Below are 26,885 nucleotides of genomic sequence, written 5' to 3'. Positions count from 1 at the left end.
GGACTCAGCAGCTGAGCACACAGCACTGCTGAGTTTCCAGGGGTGGTAGGAACATTTCTGACGGACGATTTCTAATTATAACAAGATTCCAGGCTCTGAATGACCCCTGGTGTTTATACTTCTATCTTAAAGAAAAAGCTATGAGCCTGACTCATATTGTGCCTTGGATTTTTTTTTTAAACCAAATCACTGTGTTCAACTTGACTCCCAGATGTGAAAAGTGCATGGTGTGACATTCAAAACACCTGCAAAGTGAAATACCTTAATTTGCTGAGATACTAAATGGTCTATGATCAAGATCCAGCCAGTATTTCTCTCCAAAGATAAAAATCAAACATTTTTCTATCATTAAAACCAAAAGAGTAATTCAAATTAGAGTGTCCTGTCACTTGTGAATTGGAAGGAAATTCTTACAGAGTGGGAAATTCATTCCACCAAATATAGCAGTCAATATAATTAAAATAAATTCAGTGGCCGTTTTTAAAAAAAAGATTATAAAATTGAATTTATTGAGTTTCACACAAGATGCACTTATAAAATTAGTACTGAATGCCATTTTAACAGAAGAAATGAACATCAGTCCAAACTCCCAATATATTCTGCAAAAAAAAACCTTCCAAAAATGACAGCATAGTTACAGAGTCATTCAAGCTGAACTGAAAGATATACCCAAATCATATTTTTTCTCTGATCGGGGCTTTGTTTGGCAAAGTTTTCCCCAAGCTATGCCCATTCCTAGTGGAACTGTTCCTTATGGTGGTGAAGAGAAGGTGGAAAAACAATAATAATAACAATAATAATTCTAATATGGGCCTTCACTGAAACATACACAAAGAAATTTCAAGTCTTTCGTTTTTAACTTAGAGTACTTTCTGGTTTCCCAAAAGCATTTCTGTTTTATTTTCTTTTTTAACCTTATGTGAACAATCATCTTCAGATTCCTTTAGCTTTAATGCAACACATTAAAATTCGCTTTTATTTTTCAGAGGAATGAGTCAAACCATTAAAGCCTACTTTACAATTCACCCAGGAGATAAGACAAATCAGCTAAAATTTACCTTCTGCCGTATCACATGCAGGAAATATCAGCACAAGAGCTGAACTTCAATGAAAACATCAAAGGAAGTTAACAGTTAACGGCAACATCTGGACATTCTGAAATTAGACCTGGACAATTTTTTATAAAAATGCAGAAAGGCTCCTCAAGATAAAATGTGGTGGAAAAGAACCTGTCCTGTGATGTGGGCCATGGACGGGTAATTAAGCAGAAATGGAATCTTGATCTCAAACAAAACCAAGAAGCACCATTTGGCTGCTCCCCACACAAGCCCCTGCCCACACCCGGACGGCCACCCGCACGCCCCAGACGTCTCCTCTCCTGCCCGCCCTGGCGCACACGCACCCGGGGGCCCAGCTCCCCAGAGCACAGACCCGGGCCAGGCGCGGGCGCACAGACAGACAGGAAGACGGGCAGACAGGCAGACCAGCTCTTTCTAGGAGCCCGAGCAAGATGATGCCCCAGTCTTGTGTGGACAAGACTGACTTAAAAACTGTGACTTGGAAAACCCAGTTGAAGTTGATACCTTTCAGTTTTGTCCTCTGACAGTTCCTCAGCCTGTTCAATACCAAACCCTTTTAACGGTAACAACTTAGGAAGCAATCAGTTTGAAAGGGAAACCAGTTAACTACACCTGAAAATGAACACTGCTCTGTTTTTTTCAGAATAAAAAGTGCCTTTCTGTCGGGGAATTCCTATTTTATCCACTGCAATTACACAATACACAGCTCACGTTTGGCTGTGAAGAGTAAAACGGAAAAAATTAGGAAACATTTTCTCAGTGATGCAAACCTTCATTCATATTTTTTAAATAAACTGGCTTAAGGGTTTGGTTTTTTTTCTTTCTTTCCCTCTATAAAATGCTACTATCCATCATGTCTCATTTAAGGTAGCTTTTTATTCTGATTAATTCAGATACATCTTTGAAGTGTATTCTGGTGGTAAGAACATTTAAATTTAATTATTGTTATCTTTTTTATTTTTTTTAACGCTTTGGCAGATGAAGTTTGAAACTGTGGGAAACGGAGCGTCATGTAAGAGCTCCACCGTCTCCAGCGCATCCCGACGCCGAGGACTTGAGGTGGAGTCCCGTCCTCTGGAAGCACAGGCTGACGGAGCGGAGGGGGTGGTGGGGCCGCTCCCGCGGGGCCCAGGGTGACTCTGCGGCTTCCCCGAGCAGGAGGGACCTTTCCTGAGCCATCCATCTGTCCAAGGGCTCGAGGCTGGAGGTCGCTGCTGGCTGCCCCGTGTGACCCGACCTTCAGCCAGACCAATGCCACTGGAAGGACACTAAGATTTGCTTTCCGTCAATAAGTTAAGTTCTTAAATAAATATTTAAGTGCCGTCTTCAGCATCTGTCCGTCCGGGGGCACCGCCTCTGGGGCCCAGAGACTGCGTCTTTGGCACTCGGAGCTCCGGAATTCAGTCAATTCGGTTTCCACAAATTGTGAACCTGTCTATCTCTAACAGATCTTTCTTTGAGGACCTGTGTTTCAGTTCTGAGTTCTCCTGTGTTATGTCCTTCTCGTCGCCGTCCGGGGTGGTCAGAAGCTGATCAGAGCTGCTCGTCACGAGCAGCGGGATCACATTTTCCTTCTGATGAGTGGGCTGGCTGGTGACTGAGGCAGACAGGGTTTCTTCTGTGGAAAAACAGACCCGTGTAATTAGAAAAGGGTGTCCCGCCAGCCTATCATAACCACAAGCTTTCCAGTATAGTGGGACTGAAAAAAACTGTCGACTGTCCATGCTTTCAGATAAAGCAAACAATAGCCTAATATTAACAGCATGGTGTATAAACCCTATAGCTTATAATGAAACTTAAGAGGCGATCCTATTTCTGTTTCCTCATCCAAAATTGTATATGACAGTGTAATGTGGACTACGGCCCACATATAGCACCGTTATCGGATTTGGGGAAAATCAGAAGTCCTGCGTCACAACCATCTTCGTGCACACGCAGGTCCTAGGAAGACCGCCGCCAGGCCCAAACACTAACACTGCCTCCCCCAGGACAGCAGGGCCGAGCAGACGCGAGACCACCGCGCCTCTCGTGTGTGGTCACGGTAGTTAGAGTCGGCATTTTACCTCCAGGAAGTTCAGATCGGAGATTAAAAACACACCCATGAACGAAACCCCAAACGACCTCGGGCATCCCGAGTCTGGAGGCCTGGCCACACCAACCTGCATCATCAGGGTGAGTGACACCCCACAGAGGGTGCCTGGGTAAGACGGAGGGCCGGACGTGCGCTGACACACACGCGGCCGCGACGGGGGCAGGAGCTCGCGCCCCGCTCGGCACCCCTCCGCCCGCTCGGCCTCCCCTCCGGTCACCTCCTGCCCCGTGGCGGGCAGACGCTGCGCCTGGACACTGACCCCGGCTCTCTGCCTTGCCGCCCACAGTGGAGCCCCGCCGGCCCCTCTCCTGACGAGCCCCCCGCACCGGGTCCTACTTCTCCTGCTTCGGGACTCAGTCCAGGCCTCGCCACCTCCAGGAAGCACCCCTCTCCCGGCCCCTCTGTAACCCCACTGCGCTCCGATCTGGATCAGCCACTTCTGCCGTCTCCTCTGTCAGTCTGTGAGGTCCCAAAGCTTGATTTATTGACCTCTGCAGCTCCAGGGTCTCATGTACTGCCTGGCACGGCCACGGAAGAGTAAACCGTTTAAACCAAGAGTCATCTGAATAAATACTCATGCGGACGCGGAACCGCCGTCCGCTGACAACAATTAAGCCCCAGGCCCTCCTCCAGTCTTCCAGGCCAGAGATCCTGGGGCCACCCTAACTCCTCTCTGCAGGGCACGAGCTCCCGGCGAGCCCCGCGCCCCTGGTGACGCACCCAGAATCTGGCCTCCCGCCGCGCCCACGCCGACCTGTGCACAGAGCCGGGCATTTCCCCGCCGGCCTCCACTCCTGGGCTCGCCTTCCTGAGTCTATTTTCCACAGAGACCGAGACTGATCCTGCATCCCGGCCCCCGTCTCCAACGGCCCCTCCCCACACGGCAGAAGTCAAGATGCTCACGAGAGCAGCGGGAGTCCTGGGCGGCCTTTCGGGACCCCTGGTCCCTCTCCCCTGGGGTCAGGGCTCCCAGGCCCCCCACCAGTCCCTCTCTCCCGGGGTTGGAGCTCTTGGGTCCCCCCACTGTCCCTCTCCCCCGGGGTTGGGGCTCTTGACCCCCCCACCCTGTCCCTCTGCCCTGGGGTCAGGGCTCTCGGGTGCCCCGTCCCTCTCCCCTGGGGTCGGGGCTCTCAGGTACCCCCCGGGGTCGGGGCTCTCGGGTCCCCCCACTGTCCCTCTCCCCCGTTCTCAGGCCTCCCACCAGTCCCTCTCTCCCAGGGTCGGAGCTCTTGGGTCCCCTCACTGTCCCTCTCCCCCGGGGTTGGGGCTCTTGACCCCCCCACCCTGTCCCTCTGCCCTGGGGTCAGGGCTCTCGGGTCCCCCCCGGTCCCCCTCCCCTGGGGTCGGGGGTCTCAGACCCCTCCCCCAGTTCCTCTCCCCCAGGGTCGGGGTCCTCTGGCCTCCCTGGCTCTCGCTGTCCCTGCCTGAGGCCCCTGCATGTTCACCCACACCCCAGCTCCTCACAGCTGGGGGGCCCCCACCCCACGTGTCCTCCCACCAGCCTGCTTCGCTTTCTCCCACGACGTGGTGCACGTCCACCCGCTCTCCCCCCGACTGTCTCGTCTGCAGCCCAGCTGTCCCTGGACCTGCCAGGTACCAGCTGCCCGACGACCATCTACTGAACAGGGACAAACAGAAAAGCTCGGAGCTCTTCCCCAGGGGCGTCTGCGATGAGATCTCAGCATGAACACTAATAATCCACAGCCGAGCAAAGCAAAATCTGGTCTTGAAAGTGCTGCTCAACAGTGATTTTTTTATCACGGAGCGTTCAGACTGACTCTCTAGGTAACGATTCAGAGGTGATGAACAGAGAGTCACCACCTACCTTGGGAGCCTTTGCACTTGTTCTGTGATTTACCGGGCGGTTTGCCGGGAGCGCTGGCTGGGGGCGGGTTGAACAGTTTCTCTTCCATCTTGGCCTCCTTCACGTACTGGCAGGATTTCCCCAGCAGGACAATGCTGTTCAAGACTTTCAGGGAGACCAACCTAGAACCGGGAGACACCGCCACACGCTGCTGGGGCCCGTCGCGGCACACGGGGGCCAGCCGCCCCCACTCGGCCGGGGAGGAGGGGACGGCAGGGAGGGAGGGCCACCCAGTGCCACGGGGCCAGCTCCCCGTGCACACCCGAGTTTCTGGAGGCTTCTTCATCCCAGGGAAGCAGTTTTGAAAAACTCTTTGGTTTTTAGCATAAGAACTAATTATACTTACAAGTCTTACCTGGTGCTAAATTGTCTAACATTTATTCTCTTACTACAAAACAAAGACATTCAGCAAATGCAGATGAAAACCAACAACAAAACTTTATAACGCCACACCGCGGAGCGGACCACTGTGACATCTGGTGTATGACCCTGCCGTCGTCTGTGCTCGGAATGGACATCTATTTGTACCTCTCGCTCCCCAGAATCGGGGTGTCTTTAAGAAGGCGGTGGGGGATTGGCGCTCACCCGGAGTAGAGGCTCTGGGGGCTGAGTGTGTGGGTTCAAGCCCTGACTCCACTGCTCAGGACCTGTGTGGATCTCAGTGAATTCCCTACTGAGCTTGTCCAGAAAGGAGGTGAGATGCTTAGCACAGTGCTGCCGCCGCTGCTGCTAAGTCCCTCAGTCGTGACTGACTCTGTGGACCCTGTAGACGGCAGCCGCCAGGCTCCCCTGTCCCTGGGACTCTCCAGGCATGAACACTGGCGTGGGCTGCCACTGCCTCCTCCGCAGAACGGTGCCGGGCACACAGAAGCGCCCACCAGCTCTGCGGCGTGACCCCCGCTGCTGTCCATGACAGTGCATCCGGAACATTCCTCCGACCCGCTGGTGGCTCCTCAGTGAGCTGGCCGCGACGGGCTCCCAAGCTCTCTGTGCTGGCCACCATATAACAAGGCCCCCCAGAGCCTTCAAGTTCTGGATAGTTACATTACTTCTAACATGTTGCTTCTATTAAAAAGTTTCTGCTTAAGAAAACCACGTTATATCTCTGTTTCCTTAAGATAAACTCCAAAATATCTATAATTACAGAAGTGGGATTTCTGGACCAAAAGGTACATAGTATTTTTAGGCATTTGAAATGAATCTGGCAAAGATTCTGAAAAAAGCAAAAGAAAGCTCTTCACACTGACGTGTGTGTGGTGTGTGCTCAGTGGAGTCCGACTCTCTGAGACCCCAGGGACTGCAGCTCCTCCGTCCACGGGATTTCCCAGGCAGGAATACTGCAGTGGGCTGCCATTCCCTTCTCCAGGGGATCTTCCTGACCCAGGGAGCAAACCCATTATTATCTCGTGTATTGCAGGCAGATTCTTTACTGTCTGACAAGGCCTAGAGTGTGCTTAATAATTAGTGTGGCAAACATAGTAGAAAAAAACATTTTTTAAAACACAGAACAACAACTGACTGTAATAGCAAATTTTATCGTAAAAGAAAACATGGGTGAAACTTAAGCCTTAAATAAGGAGGAGTATAAGTAAGTGATTTCATTAAAAGATTAAAACACAATCTAAATGGAAGCAACCTAGATGCCCATCAGCAGACGAATGGATAAGGAAGCTGTGGTACATATACACCATGGAATATTACTCAGCCGTTAAAAAGAATTCATTTGAATCAGTTCTGATGAGATGGATGAAACTGGAGCCCATTATACAGAGTGAAGTAAGCCAGAAAGATAAAGACCAATACAGTATACTAATGCATATATATGGAATTTAGAAAGATGGTAACGATAACCCTATATGCAAAACAGAAAAAGAGACACGGATGTACAGAACAGACTTTTGGACTCTGTGGGAGAAGGTGAGGGTGGGATGTTCTGAGAGAACAGCATTGAAACAAGTATACTATCAAGGGTGAAACAGATCACCAGCCCAGGTTGGATGCATGAGACAAGTGCTCGGGGCTGGTGCACTGGGGAGACCCAGAGGGATGGGATGGAGAGGGAGGCAGGAGCGGGGATCGGGATGGGGAGCACATGTAAATCCATGGTTGATTCATGTCAATGTAAAAAACTGGTACAATATTGTGAAGTAATTAGCCTTCAACTAATAAAAATAAATGGGAAAAAAAGAAAAAAAAATAAAGTGCCATCAATACTTCTGCCAAATAGCATATTTAATTTAGCCAGAATTTAACTGAGTCACAGATACATGTGGGGATACATGCTGCCAAGGGAGATCCCAGGACAGCTGTGACCTGGTTGCTGTTAACTTCTGCTACACTGTGCATTTATGTGTGTGTGTGTGTGTGTGTGTGTGTGTGTGTGTGTGTTAAGTCACTTCAGTCACGTCCGACTCTGTGTGACCCTATGGACTGTAGCCCGCCATGTTCCTCTGTCCAGGGGATTCTCCAGGCAAGAATACTGCAGTGGATCATGCCCTCCTCTATGGGAATCTTCCCGACTCAGGGATCAAGCCCGCATCACTTTGCATCTCCTGCACTGGCAGGCAGGTTCTTTACCACTAGCACCACCTGGGAAGCCCTCTGCCTTCACACTTTACTGTATAACCAAAAACACATTAAAGAAAGTTAATCTTACCCCAAATAGAAGAGGATGACGCAGGCATAAGACAGGATTCCTTGCACCTTAATTGAACTTGTTACCACTCTGATGAGCTAGCCAGAAACAAACCAAAACAACAAATCACATAAACAAAACACACAGAGTTATTAGTTAACATTTGAAAGAAGGTTTCTCCATGCCGACTTTAACACTCTGGGCACATTCCTGTGGCTCTGTCTAAACCCAAGAAAGCAGCTATAGGATGTGTCAATTCACACCAGAACCTGGCTGCTTGTGGAACCTCTTATGGTAGATAGAGGTTCTCTGGGCAAATCTAAAATGCCCACTAATGCCAAATTCAACCGCTGACTCTAAAGTCAGACACTGCACCCAGCTCATGACTGACATTTTTACCTGTACTTAACAGAGATGCAAATGAGTTAGTTTTAAAAATAAAGATTATTTTGGAAACTATAAACAGATTCATCTTGCTACACGCATCCCCACCAGGGCTGGAAGCACTTGGTGAGCGTGCCCCCCATTCTTGCATTTTCTGTCCCTTGTTCTTTGACTCTCTGAGAACCCCAAGGACTTGCTGAGGGAGACAGAAAAGGGAACCCTGAGGGGGCATGTACTGTTTAACCAAACTAAACACTGTTAGGAAACTAATTTACTTACAGGCCAGAAAATTTCTATCTCTCTTGGAGAGTTATGGTTGCTAAGTTGCTTCAGTCGTGTCTGAGTCTGCACCCTATGGACTGTAGCCCGCCAGGCTCCTCTGTCCATGGGATTCTCCAGGCAAGAATACTGGAGTGGGCTGCCATGCCCTCCTCCAGGGGATCTTATATTTTCTTACTTATCTCACAGAAACATGAGAGTAACAGCAGTATCTCTGGAAATTTGCTGAATAAATCTGATGGGATCTGTCACTGAAAAATATTTACACATGTTACAGGTTCACCTTAATGTACCCATATATTAGGGTATGTGGGGACTGCTACGTGAAAACAGAAAATCAGAGAAAATAACCAACCTTGTCCAGTAATGTCATCCTCAAGTGGAAGAGTCTCAATTAAATAACACGAGAACATTTCAAATTATATTTTAAAAATGCTTTTAATAAAAGAGCAATTGGCAGGAGCTAGACAGAATGAACTGCCATATATATCCAATAAAATCTCTGTCTCAGTCTCTAATGGGGAAATGACCTGTCATCAAACATTTGTGATGAAAAGTAATATGGTTCTAGAATTTTGTTCAGAAATACGAAAAGTAAAGAGGTTTCAATGACTTCATTTTTACCCAGTATATCATTAGGTAACTTTAAGATACATATGTCCCAAGTCTAATTTCCTTGAGACCTTGATTTGATTTACTTTTCTTGGATATGAACTCATTCTAGGACTTAAAGTAACATTTACAAGGAAACACTGCTACTCTTGGCCTTAATGCAAGAACTGGCTTGGTTCCTAAGGCCTCAGTTTATTCCTCAGGGGCCCTAGATTTCTGCCAAAGCTCTGGGGTCACTCTGGCGCTCGGTGAGAAAAACACTGCAAGAGAAAACCCACTGGGTCTGCACGTAGCTCCACAATCCCCTTCAAAACTACAGATTTCCCAGAAGTGTTCTGCTAATCAAGTATTAACTAAACTTAAATCTTCTGGTATAACCACCATAAAAACTCACTTAGAGAATAAAATGAAGATTGATGAAAAATCTAAAAATACTAATTTAAAAAATTCATACTAATTATGATCAGAATTTTCTGGTAAATAAGTTACTAGACAAATTATTATTTGGCAAAGCAGGGCCACATTTAAATCCAACCACTTAACTAATCCTTCAAAAAAACAAAAAGGCAGCCTAGGTTTATTCTCACATGGCAAGTATCCTTTTTCCAGTTGCAGAAAACAAAGAAAAAATCTTAAATTCTATTTTATCAATCTCTTAAACCATTAACAAACAATTTCACTCTTCAGAATTTTCTGTTTTTCCAAAATTCTAGGACTTCCTTTCCCTAAGCAAAAGAAAGCCATATTTGTATATAATAAAAACAAACTACTAACACAACTGAAAACATTTAGGATGTGTTTATCTGGAGAGGCCTGCTGAAGTTTAAATAACATTAAATCTATTAATCATTCATCCTCTAAAAAAAAGTTAGGCAAGCTGGTAAAAAATACAGTTAGTATGACCTACAACTTCTTTCTACATCTCTTAATTTCCATGAGACTTTGCGTCTTTGGAAAACTTCAGATATCCTTCAATGAAAAGACAGTTGCATTTGTTTTGATGTGAGAATAGTCAGTCAAAAAGGAATGTAATCAAATATAAGTGCAGTCAGCAAAATCTTCTTAATTAACATTATTAGAGCTCTAATTAAATATTACAGTAACTATTTGCAAGGCTGTTCTGAGCAATTCATTAAAATATCAGAAGTTGATGACTAATGTTTTTGATCGAGTAAGTTTCAGTGCCATTATTTAAAAATATATATGATATTTCCTGTGTATAACAGCAGAAAATTCCCTTGTAAAAACTTTGGAAAAAAATTTAAGTAGTACTCATAATGAATATAGAACACTTCTTCATTTGAGCAATCATGTTTATTAATCTATTTCATCTGTTGCCAAATTTTTACTACTATAAATGCTACTGCAGTGCATAACCTTTCCTATAAATCACCATTTACCTTTCATGACTGTTTTCTTAGGAGAAATTCCTAGAACTGGAATTACTTCATCAAAGCATAATACTGTCATGGGGCTCTTCAGAAATGTTGGATCAACTTATACTTCCACCAACATGTGTTACAGTGGCCACTCAATGCCTACCACTAGGTATTTCCATTCAAAAAGGAAAATCACTGCCAAGTGAATAAGCAAAAATGAATATTCTCATTGTTAGGAAAGCTATCACGTAAAATATGCCTTAACATCTTTTGTCCATTAAATGGCTCAAAATCCAAAAGGAAAATATAATTTAAAACAAAATTTCCTTCTAAGTCATGGACCTTTAATTTTACTATCAAGTCATTTTAGAACAAACTGATTGATAATCCATTAATTCCTATTCTTTAATGACGGTCACCTCTCATAGAAAGCGTATGGACTTACTAAAACAGCTAGTGGTAGAGGAATAAAGCCCATCCTCCGGGCCACGGAGTCACTATAATCAGTATACGCCTGGACAGAGAGAGAAGAAAAGGATTCATGGGATTTGATAAGCACTTAAAAAGTAGAATTCATCAGAAAAGTCAGGTACAGGAATGCTGTCTGTGCTTATATGTAATGTTTCTTATTGTTATCGTAATTAAAATAAGAAATGTTTCAAACTTAAAAAAAAATAGTACAATTTATTTATCACCAGCAAATATTCTAAACAGGTGAGACTGTGAGCAAGAAGAGACCCTAGTACCTATAATGAAATTTAGTAAAACAATGGAGTGATCTAAATATTCATAAGAACTTTAAAATACAAAGTTGCATAACTGCTTCAATGCTGTAGAAACCATATCCTATGTAATAAGTATTAGCATTATTTTTATTATTTTGTAAATGCTTAGTGTCAAGAGCAGAAATAAGGTGGTTTACCTAACTTTCCCTTAATTAATATCCCATGCTACACTATTGTTCAAAAAATTATTAATTAATTAAACCATTGTTCAGTTAACTTCAGATTATGCCTTTTATATATAATGCTTACATTTTTCTGTCGACTGCTAACAAGGTCAAAAGCAAGGCTGGCTCTATATTCACTGTAGACCTAAAGACAAATAAGAATGAGGTATTAAGTAATATAGTGCAAATATAAAACATGGAAAGATTTACTTTGTAGATAAAATGTTCAATAACTAGCCAGGAAGGAGGTGCTAATAGCCAAGTGACATCTGGGTTGTTTTTCCCTATTTGTTCACCTACAATAAGAGTGAAAAAGAGCCTCAATTCCCCTTGATAGGTTCAAGGCCTTTTATTTATTTATTTATTTATTTATTTATTTTTTTTAGGTTCAAGGCCTTTTAAAGGTTTCCTTTAAAGAGGGATAAATATTCAATGTTTATGGTCGTTGAGAATTTAGACTTTTAGGAAGAGTGGCTATTTTAAGTAGTGCAAGGCACAGAAAGTAATTCTGAAATTATAAATTAAATGAACAGTTTTAAAAATTACTATTGTACATCTAATGATAATGATATCTTCTTTGAAGAGTGAATGCTAAGTATGGTATTAAGCTGAGTTGGAGAACACGGTAGTCCTGAAGGCACTTGTAAACTGTCATTTCCACTACAAAACACACTAAATATTTGAATCAAGGTTATTAGCTTTGACTTGGGTTACTGAGAAAATGTCGCATGAAAAGGGATTCCTGTTTTGAGGAAGCCAAGAGAGTGAAGGGTAAAATTGTTATATCCGGTCTTTGCAAAAAAACTGCATGATCATCTTTTATTCAAGGATATCAAAACATTCAGAAATGCCATAATCCCATCATCGACTGTAGCAGCTGCAACTGCATTGCATTTTAGGTCTTTCTCTTGTAAAATATGACAATAAGCATACACAACCCAAACCAAATTGAGATACTGGTAAATTACTATTCATTTTGGTCCTAGGTTAGGAATAAGCATTGCTCTTGAAAACTAGACTGGTAGGATGGTTGAGTGAGTAGGCTTCATTTTGTTTATATCAAGCCTACAGACACATTTCTATTTTTGGAAATGCTACAAAATACCTGGTTGTAACATAAAACAAATCTCTCAAAGTTCCAACAAATGTTTTCAGTAGAAAAATATAAGGTGCTTGTCTTCTAGGACTTACCAAAAACCTATTCATAATCACAGGAGAAAAGAAAATAAATTTTAAAATATAAAATACTGAACAATCCAAAGAGAGAGGTTCTGATATCTAAATTTTAAATAGGAACGTGATTTTTAAAAGTTTAATGAGACGGGTTATGATGGTATTAACAGTTTATAATGGTTTTAGTTAGTGACAGACACCCTGATCTCAACTTACTGGTCAGTCTATACCTCTACCGGAAAGTACAGACACAGAACTGTTTAACATTGAAATAATGTACTTTTGGCAGCATAATCATTTTTAGAAATTTAAAATTCTAATTCTAACTTTAAAACTGTAGTACTTTTCTATCGTACTCATAAATTTAGTAAACTTAACTTGCTATTCTACAACCTTATGATACTAATCACAAGTCAACACCAAACATTGAATTGTTTATTAAAATACATACATCTGCTGTGATGTCATTGAACTTTGTGATAAAAGCATGTTTTACAATATCCACAGCAATTTCTGATGCGACCACCATACAGACATCTGGAAATAACACCCAGAGATGATCTATAAAGTAGGGGAGAAGAGAGACAGTTACATCTCTTAATATGAATAGAGTCCATAACATCCTATCACAGGCTACCAGAGAAATCTGCATTCTCCACAGGGCAAAACTGTAACATTTTCAATAAGTGATAATGGAGAGAGAACCGGCATAGAATTAATTATCAGGAAGAGTCATATCTTATCAGGATAAAGGCTAAGTCACTCAACAAGTGCTTACTCCATGCTTGGTACAGAGGAGGCCTTGAGGGGGGCGCCAGGGTTAGCGGAGCCCGGCCTCTCCCTGGGGAGAGGTACAGGACGACTGGTGGGATGGTGAGTGAGGAGGCTCTGTCTAAACCTCTCGGGCTGCCTCAGAGTGATGGTAGATAACTGGGAGGACAATGTGCTAAAGTCAACTGAACCGTTTTTTCCTCTCTTTGATCACTAAGATTCAACAATACTGATCCATCCTTTATTTCACCGTCATACAGAGGTAACCTGCCAGATTTGCTCACCTTTACTGTATTTATTAAAACGTCAACTCAGTACCAAGTGCCTGATTAACAAATGCAAACAGCAGGACAATCTGCTTAGGCCTTGAAGAAGGATACACAAGTGGGACAGAGCAGGAAGATCAGAAATGTTGGCGGGGACCCGCGGCAATCCCGCCCAGGGGCAGCTGGCGGCGGGTGGAGGCTGCAGGGCTGGGGGCCCCTGCTGACCAGGAAGGAGGTGCTGAGCTTCAGTCAGGGCTCCTCGACCTCTTCTGACAATCAGCTCCGCCACTGACTGGCTACCGACGCTGGAAACTGTCTATTAGTAAGCCCCAGTTTCCTCGTCTCCGGGAGAGAAAGCATCTACGCTGCCTGGCCGAGCAGGGCCGCTGGGCACAGGCTGCGGAGGTGCGGTGTGGTCCGCGGGAGCCGGGTGCGCGCTCAGTCATGCCTGACTCTGCGACCCCAGGGCCTGGAGCCCACCAGGCTCCTCTGTCCACGGGCTCCTCCAGGCAGGAATACTGGAGCGGGTTCTCATTCCTGCTCCGGGGGATCCTCCCCACCCAGGGGTCGAACCTGCGTCTCCTGCACTGGCAGGCAGGTTCTTTACCACAGGTACCATGCTGGGCCAAAGGCTACTGTGGGGGGTCTAGCTCCCACCCCCCACAGGGCACAGTCAACCCACTCTACATGTGAAGAGTGGACCAGCTAAAGGCTTCTGGAGTTTTCTGCACTTTTCTGTGTACTCATTTTATTCCATGGAAGAGAATGATTTTTCGCTCAGGAATAAAACTGTTAAGACTTCCTTACCTGGATTCCAAGAAAACTGCTCCATGTTTCTCAGACATACTATTAGCAAAAGCACATAATTTGTGAATCGTTCCTTAATATCTGGAAAAAAGTTTAACATAAAAGTAGTATATATAAATAATATAATACTATAGTATGTGTCTAAAATAATTTTCTTTTAGTCAGAATATGACAAAATTGTCTAACAGTGTAAATGTCTGTGAAATAAATATGTTATATATAGGGTGGTGCTACACTGGCAAGTCATTTATTTCTTTCAAACCAACATAATCCTAGTACAGAAATGCCAGTTCTCTACAAACCTCAAAAAATGTTCAAACAATCTATCTGGTCAGACTTAGTCAAATTCCTCCAATGGTCTTTGGGGACATAAGGAAACTGTTTTCATTTTACAAAAGAAGAAAAAAATAGAAGCAGAGAGTAAAATACAAGACTTTGGGTAACATAAAACCCCTGCTTCCCAGACTGCTTCCGATCTGGTAAGTATTTCAGGTCTGGAATACAACAACCAACTGGATGACTCCTTTAGCTAGCTAACAAAGCCAACACCGTTACTGAGGGAACTTAGGAGAATAAAACAAGGCAAAAATTAGGTTTCATGAGGATAGTAACCTTAATTACTAAGTATTCTGAGCTTACTCTGAATGAATTTAATAAAAGGAAAAAACTAAATTCCTGCTAAGGGCTAGTTAACACATTTCACTTTTTAACCTGTTATCATCATCTAAGACACTATGCAATCAAGAAATGGAATGAAATAAATCTGTCTGACTTGGGGTGAACTCTTACGTTAGTTAAAAAGTGAAATTTCTACCAAAATGGGAATGTTTTCTCTTAATCGCTATTAAGGAGCTTAAAAACACTGGTGATTAATGCTTTAAAAATATTTTTGATATTCAAATCATTAATCTCCTTTTTCTAAGTTACCACTAACAGGGATATGCTTTAATGTATTTACAATCACATTTTAAACGTGAAGTGACTATTTCATTTCCAACAGTTATCTAAATAAATACAGGTACACAGGTTTATGTTGAGACTTAAACAGAATCACCCTGAGCTGGAACCATACTTCAAACCAATGTAACGCCTGGAGGATCTTTCTGAATGTACAGTTTACAATGTCAGTAGGTTAAAAACTATGTAAAACTCTTCATATTAAGAACCCAAATCAGAAAGGCCTAGATTCCATACTCAGCTGGGGCTTACACTGACATGAAGTGGAAGAAAGGACCAAAAGTTAAAAAATTGGGTTTTATTAACTAAACTATTTCGCGTGTCCTTGGACAATTCTCTGAAAGAAAATGCACAGTCAGGCAATAAACTGGAAGGATAAAGTTTCCAAAGAGGAGAGTGAAAAAGTTGGTTTAAAGCTTAACATTCAGAAAACTAAGATCATGGCATCTGGTCCCATCACTTCATGGGAAATAGATGGGGAGACAGTGGAAACAGTGTCAGACTTTATTTTTTGGGCTCCAAAATCACCGCAGATGGTGACTGCAGCCATGAAATTAAAAGACACTTACTCCTTGGAAGGAAAGTTATGACTAACCTAGATAGCATATTAAAAAGCAGAGATATTACTTTGCCAACAAAGGTCCGTCTAGTCAAGGCTATGGTTTTTCCAGTGGTCATGTATGGATGTGTGAAGAAAGCTGAGCACTGAAAAATTGATGCTTTTGAACTGTGGTGTTACAGAAGACTCTTGAGAGTCCCTTGGACTGCAAGGAGATCCAACCAGTCCATCCTAAAGGAGATCAGTCCTGGGTCTTCATTGGAAGGACTGATGCTGAAGCTGAAACTCCAGTACTTTGGCCACCTCATGCAAAGAGATGACGTACTGAAAAAGACCCTGATGCTGGGAGGGATTGGGGGCAGGAGGAGAAGGGGACGAGAGAGGATGAGATGGCTGGATGGCATCACCAACTCAATGGACATGAGTTTGAGTAAACTCCGGGAGTTGGTGATAGACGGGGAGGCCTGGAGTGCTGCGATTCATGGGGTCGCAAAGAGTCGGACACAACTGAGCAACTGAACTGAACTGAACTGAAAGCTTCCAAACTAGGTTTTCAACATTAAACTCGTTCAAGGTTCTGAATTTGATCCCACGTACGTGCCATCTCTCACTCGGAGAGATTTTCTTTTTCTTATGTGGGAATGGGTTTTAATGCTGCCTTAGGTAAAATTAATTTGCTGTAAAACTTGAAGGTAGATAGAAGGGGGTACAAGGCAGGCCACACTGCACTGTAACATGAACTATTCTACCTCTAACAAAAAGAAAGACTTTTCAAGCTGATTACTAACCATTTGTGCCATAATATACTCTTGAATTTCTTGTAAACTCACATGCATTGCTTGATCAATATGCCATTGTTTTCAGAGCTTTCTGAAAACTGAAATACTAAATTCCTAATTTTTCTAAGCTAAGAGGTTATAATTCTGGGGACTTGTTTCTAAAAGAAAGGAAAGGGGACATTAATTATCTCAACATACTGGTGATAAGGTTGAAAATTGTTCACAATCTCCTCCACACAATAAAGACTAAAAACTGTTAAAACTTTAAAAAGACCTGCAAGCCTAGTTTACAGCTCTACAAAGAGTGCCGACTCAAATCAGGCTACTACGTAAAAACAGCATGATTTCTGCTACAAGTGAAATTCTTATAGCTGCCTCCACAGAAGAAGAAATCTTATCTCAGCTTCCTTCCTGTCTCTCCCCTTCCTCTTTCATTTCAAATTCACAGAGACTGGCAGCACACATTCGAAAGAATGTTACCGAACAGAAAGGCACAAGCCAATACTGCCTCTCACAGCTTCGAGGTCTAAGGTTTTACCACTGTTCCACAGACTGTCTGAAGTTTTTCATGAGCTCTTTTTGTTCCCCGCCTAGTTATCAAATCTCCTATAATTCCAACCGTTCCTTTGCTTTAATATATTCATATGCCATTACTTTCCTTGCCTAATACAGAGGTAAAATTTACACACATGTGAAGTTTTACGTGTAGAATCTGATGGGTTCTGATGAATGTATAAGCTCTGCCACCATTCCCATAACTAAAACATGAACAGTTCCATCACTGCAGTAAGTTCCCTCACACCCCTTCCTACCCAATCCCCATCCCCAGTAAACAATCAGTTTGATTTCTATTGTCATAAATTAATTTTGTCTGATCACAAACCTCATAAATATGAAATCACACAGCATGCACTTATTTACGTCCGGCCTCTTTTCACTCAGCATAAAGCTTTTGAGATTCCTCTATACGGTTGAAAACACAGTGGTTCTAACTGCTGAGCAGTGTTCGCAGTGTAGACACACACATTTATTCATCTGCTTTCCTCTGAACAGGAGGGTCTGGGTTGTTTCTATCTGGGGCTGTGAACAAGGCTGCCATAACCGTTCTCGTACAGGTCCTTTTGTGAAACCATGCTCCCGCTGCTGGGTGATAGGGCAGGTGGCCGTGCAGGGCTGAAGAAACCCCCCGAGGGTTCCGGGAGCAGCTGCAGCATCTCACGCTGGCCCTCAGTGCTGGACGCGCCTCGGCGTCACTGACACGCCCGGGCAGCCACTGGACCGAACGATCCGGTGCAAATGGCAACGTGGTGAATGAGACAAATAGCATCTTCACAAGAACGGTCTTGACTTCGCAGACGCCCATCCAGGGATCCATGGGCCACACCTTGAGAACCAAGGCACTGCTGCTCTGATTATGACAACTATATTATGATAATGTTTCTGGGATACATTTTGTGCCCTCACACTTTGCAGAATTAGGAAGGAGGCAGTAAGTCATAACTGAGAAAGCTGAGACCTAAGAGTCAATCTGAGGTTTGTGGTCATAATTCTTCTCTCTATGGCTAAGTGAGTGACCTTGAGCGAGTCACATCATTTCCTCTGTGCTTCAGTTTCCACATCTGTAAAATGGAGTTATAGCAGCAGCTTTCAAGAAATTTCTGAATTAGAAAGATAAGATAATAAATAACTACGGGCATTTGTATAGCACTTTGTGCTATAGTATGGTAAAGTACTATACAAATGCCTGTAATTATTTATTATATTAAACATCCTCAAGATCACAACAACCAAAATACAAAAAACTTAGTGAAGATGTTGAGAGAGTTAAGAGAAAACACAGCTTAAGTCAAAGAAGTAGTGGCCTGTTGGAAATGTGACATTACGAGTTTCAGAATGAATTACACAGTAACACTGCATAAAGCTTCAAGTAGAATCTGATTGTACATACCGCTATTTGACATTTGAAAAAGATTGTTCTTTTCGAACTTCTTGAAAACACTTCCTTTAATTTCAACAAACTGAAACAGAAAACACAAAAGTCATCTTTATCATTACCACAGTTTTAAAAATTGACACACCATATGTGAAACTTGCCAGAATAAGTAACAATTAAGAAAAAAAAAAAAAACTTTCTCCCATCTAGAAGACTGCTGTTAACATACCCATACAACCTCAAAAATATAAAATAAAATCTCATACTTACATTATTAGACATCATGATAGTGAGCAGGGACTTGTTGTGTGAGTTAAAAGCCACATTCAGCGTTGTTGCTTGAACCATTATGAGGATGGCGTGCAGAACTAGCAGCAAGCGATGTCAAGGGAAAGACGGAAGTCTGTTTCCAGTTTATGTTAACAGATAATGCTATTAAAATCTCAGAAGTTTATAATGGGGAAAACTATGGCTATGCTTTCTAAATCATGCCTTACACAAGTACTTTATTATCTTTGTAATTTCCCTATTAGCTATAGTTGATACAAATTTGACGGGATAAGAAACTTATGAAATAAACTATGAAACAAACAAAAGCAGAAATGATCCCAACCAACTAGATGGGGAGCTCTGGAGGACAGCCATCTTGCTCTTTCTGGAGCTGTGGTATTTGGCACGATGCCTGGGAAATGGAATCTCAGAAAAGTTTTTTAAATAATGGAATACATTATGGTAAATACTGAAAGAAGAGACTTAGATATATACATTGTGAATTCCGATAATTTGCATCCTAAAACAGAAAAGAACATAAAGTGAGAGTCAGTCTGGAACTGATTTTCCTCTCTGGTTTTCGTTGGGGGATGGGGAATGCAGGAGTCAGAAATGTCTGGTAATTAAGATTCTTCTTCAGATGCCAGTTCAGAAGACATTCATGAGTTTTAGAATTATATCGCCTGTGGAAGAGCTTAAATTCCATGGAAGAGCTTAAATTAGAACAGTAACTTTTGGTTCCACTGTGTCTGAAACAATCTTTTACTCGCCACAGACATTTTTCCCATACAGTCCCTTAACTTCCCAAATGTTAATCCAATTCTTTTAAGCATTGCTCTTTCAAAGACAGTACAAAACAAAACCCACATGACACATTCCTGTGAACCAGTCCTGCTCCCATATGAAACGACTGTGAGTATGCACATATATGTAAACAGACAGGCATGTATAGTATACATACAAGTGCACACTGTGTTACATGGTAAAACATCTATTCTCCAAAAGAAAAGCTTTCAGATGGAGGTGAGGGAGGGGGAAAGAAAACCTCTAAAATTCCTCCTCAGCTAATTTCAAATTTTACTTCTAGATGAACTGTATACATTTTATTTTTTCATTTATTTTTTGTTGAAGAACTGCATACATTCTCAGCTGAAGGTTATAACAAAGAATTCATAGGTTTAAGAGCAACTTAATAAAATTCTAACCTAAGTATGAAAAAACTACATAGAGCTATATAAATCTGAAGTATGTATGAATATAACTACCTCTTTATTCTAAAATCCCTCCTTATAACCAGTTTCTAGCAGTTTAAAGGGGCATGCACACATGAGACTCTCTAACATACAGTTAGAGTTGACCGCTGAGCAACATGGGTTTGAAGTGCATGGGTCCATTTACACACAGGTAGTTTTAAACAGTGAAACACTGCAGGACTGAACAGCCTGCTGGCGGCTGAACCCTCAGACACAGAGACTGGTTGTAATTCACCCTCGGGCTGCTGCCGCTGTTCAGTCGCTCAGTTGTGTCCGACTCTTTGCGACCTTGTGGACTGTAGCCCACCAGGCTCCTCCGTTCATGGCATTTCCCGGGCAAGAGTACTGGCGTGGGGTGCCATTTCCTTCTCCAGGAGATCTTCCTGACCCAGGGATCAGACCTGCATCTTCTCTGTCTCCTGCGCTGGTGGGTGGGTTCTTTACCACTGAGCAACCAGAGAAGCCCCATACTTGGTTTAGCCCCTGTGTTGTTCAAGGACTAAGTAGACTATTATAACCAATTTCTCAAAAGAAAGTAGACATTTCACATTAATCTTTAGGATACATACACACACACCTCTTTAAGTGTGAGAAACAGCTAACCAAACAGAATAGTATAAATACGCGTTGACGGTTGGCATTTCCGAGAAGACTGAAAGGATACAGACATAGAGGACGGCCATGAAAAAGTGGGGAATCACCCCAATGTGGGCTCTCTTCCTTTCTTTGGGCTCCGTTGCTGTCCAGTAGAGAGCATCTAATATATCTTGTCCAAATGAGGAAAACAGGCGATCTGCTACCTAAAGAGAAAAATTAAGGAAACATGTTTCTTACTATGCCATCTGTACATCTTATTAAAATTCAGGGGTAACACAAATACTGGAGGAGATAAGCTCCAAAAGAGGGCAGGATCTTTGTTTCCTTAATCGTTCACATTTTCTTATTGTCTGACACAACCTGAACACCCAAGTGTTATACTAACTGAATTAGAATTTGTCTAACTAGCCACATTTGTAACAAGGAAAATCTTAGTCATTAAATAAAAGGGAGAGGACACATCAAAATCATAGTTCTTCTGGTTTTAACTTTTTGAATTTAAATTCAGGACTCAAACTTAAACTTTTAAGGACAAATATCATTTGACCCATTCTCCTTATACCTAATATTGCTAAGTAACAATAGCTGTGATTTGTTTGAGGTTTATCATATAAGAATATAATAAGCAAATTTATTCCTGGAAGACATTTTCAAGTACTGATCTCCATGAATATAGTTCAATAGATAAAGAGAAGCACATAAAAAAGAAAAAAGGAGGGCTATCATTCAGGATTCAGTTGGAACATCACATTCTGAGACAGGACGTTCCTGGCCCATCCAACCTCTGGTGGCTCCCACGGTCTCTAAAGCGTCACCCTGTTCCTCTTCGTCACAGTATTTATCATTGCCTCTCTCTCACCCGCCTATTCATCATGGTATTTATCACTGCCTCTCTCCCACCTGTGGAGTATTAGCCATGGGACTAGGCTGGTCCACCTCGGGCTCTTGGGGATCTCGGCATGCAGGAAGTGCTGGTTAAACACTTGCTGAATGAAGAAATGACAGCTACCATTAAGGGAGCTCCCACCACACACCTGGCTTGTGCTAGGCTCCTTCTATGTGCTGTCTCACGGAATCCTTGTAATTCTCCTAGTATCTCCATCTCACAGATGTCAAGCTGAAGAGCAGAATTGCTCAGCAGCTGGACGCACGTGCAGGATAACCAGGATTGGAGAGAGTTATCTCTAGAGCCTGGACTCTGGTCCACTATGCTTAAACTCAACTACAGAGTGACTGGTCTACAGAGTGAGCGAGTATTTAAACCACTGGGATCAGCAATTCATGGATCCTCCTGCTTGGCCCACTTCCTGATAACAGCAACAACAGCACCTTGTGGGGGGCGTTGTACAACAGGAGGCACCTTTCTTAAGCTTTTGGGGGGAGGGAGAAGCCTGGCCGGCTGCAGTCCCCCCAGGGAGGAGGCAGCGGGCCTGACGTGGAGAGCTGCCCACACGGCCAGAGGGGACAGGAGGCCTGGGCTCTTCTTTGATGGGACGGAGCGGGCGCAGGATGGCCACTCTGCTTCACAAACCCAGCCAAACCCACTGTCAGCACCTCACCTGACCTGGCAACCAGCCCGCACTGGGGAGTTGGGTTGTAGTTCCAACTCATCTCAGCTGATGAATGTAGGCGCAACCAAGATGGATAGAGGGCCGCGGTTTTGTGAAGAGACAGGAAGTCCCCACCCAGGCAGCGGCAGACCAGAGAGGCCAGCAGCCCCACATCACCCCAAGTGTCCACCACGTGTCAGGAAAACCCACTGGAGACATGACTTTGCCAACAAAGGTCTGTCTAGTCAAGGCTATGGTTTTTCCAGTGGTCATGTATGGATGTGAGAGTTGGACTATAAAGAAAGCTGAGCGTCGAAGAATTGATGCTTTTAAACTGTGGTGTTGGAGAAGACTCTTGAGATTCCCTTGGACTGCAAGGAGATCCAACCAGTCCATCCTAAAGGAAATCAGTCCCGAATATTCAATGGAAGGAATGATGTTGAAGCTGAAATTCCAGTACTTTGGCCACCTGATGTGAAGAACTGACTCATTGGAAAAGACCCAGATGCTGGTAAAGATTGAAGGAAGGCGGGGAATGGGACGACAGAGGATGAGACAGTTGGATGGCATCACCGACTCGATGGACTTGAGTTTGAGTACATGCTGGGAGTTGGTGATGGACAGGGAAGCCTGGCATGCTACAGCCCATGGGGTCGCAGAGTCAGACACGACTGAGTGACTGAACTGAACTGAATCTAAGAGACAGGGAGATCTTACTGGTGTCCCCAAAAAGTAGTACAGAAAAGTGCAAACTGAATCTTAAAAGGTTAACGATATAACCCAGGTTATTTTACTATTTACATATTTACTATTATTTAATATTTAATACTACTATTTAGAAAAACCCTTAAGATTCTGCCTATAAAGCAAAGCATTATTTTTTGCTTTGTATAACTGTTTATTTTTTATATAAATGCAGATTTTCATAGGATGACTACTTTAAAGTGTAGTGCACTTTGAAGACATATTGTATTAAAAGCATTAAATACTTAGAGAAACTGGGAAATTGTTTACTTGTTATGTGTGAAAATTTAAAAGCAATTTAAAATATAAATCTATTATAGCCAATAAACACATAATTCTAAAAATATCTTCATAACGTCTACAGTTCTAGCAAAAAGCACACATGGGTTTCCAACGAATCGGGAAAATTCCCCTGCCATCTGAGAGTTTACACTCTCAAGGGGGCACTGGCTCAGAAACGTCGAGGCCCCACGGGGGACACACGTGCCCTGTGGGCCGGCTGCCCCCAGTGTGTCCTGGGACGCCCAGCACCATCTTGTCCGAGGGCTTCTAAATCAGATGTGCATTATCACAAGGCCGCCACGACGGTACGAGCCCCAGAGGCTGCAGGCGCCACTGGCAGAGCCGGCGGGGGGTGTCCTGTGCGGGAAGCCGTGTGCCGTGGCCCGGGCCTGCCGGACTCACCTCGAGCATGTTGTAGATGATGTACAGCTTGATGACCGACTGCCCCCGGATCAGGTGATACATCATGGAATAGTCCACGTAGTGCATCATGAAATAGCAGATGACCAAGATGACCCCCTTCAGGATGTCACACACCTGGGCGGGCTGAAGCACACGTCGGTCCCTGAAACAGACGAGAAGTAGTAAAAAGGTGAGTCTCACCTTCTGTGCTCTTGAATAAACCATCTTTGCTACAAGCAGTAGCAAACAAAGGAAACGGCAAACAAAAGCTTCGCACCAACGAGGAAAGTTATGCTGACTACTCAACAGTAGGAAATTTCCTGCCCAGGTAGAGAGTGTAAAGATACTAGACCAGAATTACAATGAGAGGAAGTGGGAACCTTAACGAGTGACCACAGAGGGCAGGTGGCAGCTGGCCCGAGCGCCTGGAAGCAATGGGTTTCCACAATGAGGACACAGGCCTCCCAGCGCATCAGGAACCCAGGACCCCACTGGCGCGGCCCTTCTGACACAGGGATAGCGCTCGACACCGTTTTCCATGATCAGTTCTTACAGACAGCACGGTGTTCCACTGCATGGACGCATCATAATTTAACATAACACTGACAGATTTCCAGCCTTTTGCAACTATAGACCATGATGTAAGGTACATGTCATACCTCGCAAGTGAAAACACATCTATAGGATAAAGTCTTAAAACTGGAATCTCACGTTACGTTCCCTTCGTCCTTCTGGTAAGACCTGTGCTGCCCTCTGCAGGAGTTGTACCAATTTACACTTGCACCAGACACCTGGAAGCTCACGTGCATCAATTCAGGGATACCGGCTAATGCCACTGGTGAGAAATCCAATCTAGCAGTTTTACTGCTAATTTCTCTCACTAGAACACTGACATCTTCTTTAAATATTTATCTATACTATCTGTGAATTCTCTCCTCGTATCTTCTTACTAGTTTGTAGGATGGTTGTTATATTACAAACATTAGCCCTCTGGAATGTAGGTTGGAAATACAGTTGCCCCCTGAACAACATGGGTTTGAACTGCACAGGTCCACTTATACGTGGATTTTTTCCAATAAATACCTGCTTCAGCACTACGTGACCTGTGGTTGGTTGAGTCCTCGGATGAGGAACCTCAGACAAGGAGGAGTCCTGGATACAGAGGGACCATGGATATGGCGGGCTGGCCACTGTGCGTCAGGCTGGTACCCCAACCCTCAGGGGCTCAAGTGCCAATGATGGTTTTTTCTGCTAAGTAATATGAGCAGAATCATTCCTTACTTCCAAGGTCAGAGTACAAAGACCTACACCTAAATTGTGAATGGAAATGTATTCCTTAGATACAGGGAAAAAATAGACTAGAAAAGAAGAAATTAAGATGTCTGTCATGATATGTTAAGTTCCTGTGGCTGGAGTGGAAAGGTGCTTTCTCTCAGTCTATTGCAGGCTGATTCCTCAAGATGGAAAACGCTCAGCCCCCACCTCGGCAGCTTACATACCGTGCGATCAACAGAAAGCCCGAAGATCTGCATCAGGGGTGCAGAGCCGCTTCACTTCCGCCCCCGTGACGGCACTTTGGCTCCCACTAAGGGGTAAGCCCCCTTTCCAGGAGCCGCCAGCGTCCTGAGCTCCCACTTACTGGCTGTTCCTCGGCTACCTACTCTCTGAGCGCCTGCCGAGCCCTCAGCCACGTTCAGATCAGGGGCGCTTTTCTTCCAAAGATCCTTGTTGGTTGGGCAAAGACGGGTAACCGCTGCCCAGGCGCTGTGCCGTAAGGCGGCGGTGAGGCGCGCAGAACCTCAGCGGCGCGCGCTGGGCATGGCTTTCTGCCTCTTCACAGGGAGACCACGGAACCCGACGAACGCCCCGAGAAGGGGCAGACTCTGTGAAGACGGCGCCCAGGGAGGGCCAGCAGCGGGTGACCCTGGGCTGACCAACGGGCTTAGATGGAGAGACGGGTGAGGACGGTGCAGGTCACACCCCGGGTCTTGAGATGGGCACAAGAGACCGAAGGGAGTGCTTCTCAGCAGTGGAGGTGGCAATCTGGGGAAAACTGCCTCCAGGACAAGGCTGACGTATCTCTCCCATTGCGTCTCTGTCCCTTCCTGTCTGCAATGCTCTTCTCCCTCCCTGCAGACGCGGCCCTGTTTTTTCCCCATGAAATCTGCAGTGAGCTATGTCTTAGCTTGGACACTGAGCCCAGAGCACGGAACTCTGCTAAGGGCTGGGCAACTCTCAAGGGAATTCGCTGCCACCCCCACCCCCCGCCCCGCCCCGAGATACATATTTGTCAAGAGCCGGAGGTAAACATCGCTAATGCAAACAACGAGAAAAGGAGACATTTGGACACTCTTGGGCCCTGGACTGTTTGCCTGTACCCCCGGGACGGCCGGGGCACAAACGGAAGTCTCTGCCAGGACCGCCCGCCCACGTGCCCGCAGAAGTGCAGGCACAGATGGGTACATGCTGAAAAGCACACATAAGCCATGGTTGGGGCCTTCTGCTTCAGCACTGGAGGCTGTGTTTTATCAATGAAAGAAAATGACAGGAATGAAATGCAGGATGGTATTAGTGAATCTGCATTAATTACCAAAAGGATTTAGGTAACTAACTAAAGCAGAAATCTGTAGAGCTTTTAGGACTAGAATGGCATCTACTCAGTTAACTGGTCTCAGCCAAAGCTCTTTAAGAGATGAAGGGACTTTTAACACATATATGTTCAATTGTGTCTCTTTATAAACATTTGCAACAATGGAACAATGAGTCAGTATATTCTCTAAGAAGGAATGGCTTCCCTGGTGGCTCAGATGGAAAGAGTCTGCCTGCAATGAAGGAAACCTGGGTTCGATCCCTGGGTCAGGCAGATCCTCTGGAAGAGGGCATGGCAACCTACTCCAGTATTCTTGCCTGGAGAATTCCATGAATGGAGGAGCCTGATGGGCTACAGTCCATGGAGTTGCAAAGAGCTGGACATGACTCATGACTGAGTGACTGAACTGAACCAAACACTGAAAAGCTACAATCTCAAATAATAATACCACAATGTTTAAACCAAGAGGATACTAAGTTCAAAATTTGGCATAAACAACTTTAATTTAGCTTTATGTTGCCTAGGATTAAATCAGGTTGTGAAAATGCAGAAGTGCTGTAGAATCATGCTACAAGCCACAGGCCCTCTGTGGCAGGCACCATTCTAGGCTCTCTCTTTCAGTTTCTGCAATAATCCTATAGGTCCAATGAGGAAGCGACCATCACCATCCTAATTTCCC

At 44.1% G+C, this 26,885-nt stretch overlaps 1 protein-coding gene across 1 annotated transcript in view; it reads right to left on the bottom strand.

Annotated features, from left to right (window-relative positions):
• Positions 1-477: 477 nt before the first annotated feature.
• TAPT1 (transmembrane anterior posterior transformation 1) overlaps positions 478-26,885 on the bottom strand; it is a 61,245-nt gene continuing 34,837 nt past the window's right edge. Inside the window, exons 4-14 of the mRNA XM_065913945.1 lie at positions 23,617-23,779; positions 20,706-20,841; positions 18,789-18,886; positions 18,534-18,603; positions 14,291-14,371; positions 12,898-13,007; positions 11,359-11,418; positions 10,770-10,838; positions 7,692-7,768; positions 4,997-5,157; positions 478-2,697 (exon numbers count right to left, since the gene is read on the bottom strand). Of these exons, the coding sequence (XP_065770017.1) occupies positions 2,480-2,697; positions 4,997-5,157; positions 7,692-7,768; positions 10,770-10,838; positions 11,359-11,418; positions 12,898-13,007; positions 14,291-14,371; positions 18,534-18,603; positions 18,789-18,886; positions 20,706-20,841; positions 23,617-23,779 (1,243 nt within the window). The 3' untranslated portion in view covers positions 478-2,479. The remainder of the gene's footprint in view (positions 2,698-4,996; positions 5,158-7,691; positions 7,769-10,769; positions 10,839-11,358; positions 11,419-12,897; positions 13,008-14,290; positions 14,372-18,533; positions 18,604-18,788; positions 18,887-20,705; positions 20,842-23,616; positions 23,780-26,885) is intronic.

The sequence above is a fragment of the Muntiacus reevesi genome, chromosome 22 (assembly GCF_963930625.1).
Source record: "Muntiacus reevesi chromosome 22, mMunRee1.1, whole genome shotgun sequence".
Classification (NCBI taxonomy): domain Eukaryota; kingdom Metazoa; phylum Chordata; class Mammalia; order Artiodactyla; family Cervidae; genus Muntiacus; species Muntiacus reevesi.
Note: the sequence above shows the minus strand (reverse complement) of the source record. Positions and strands in the feature narration are given on the sequence as shown.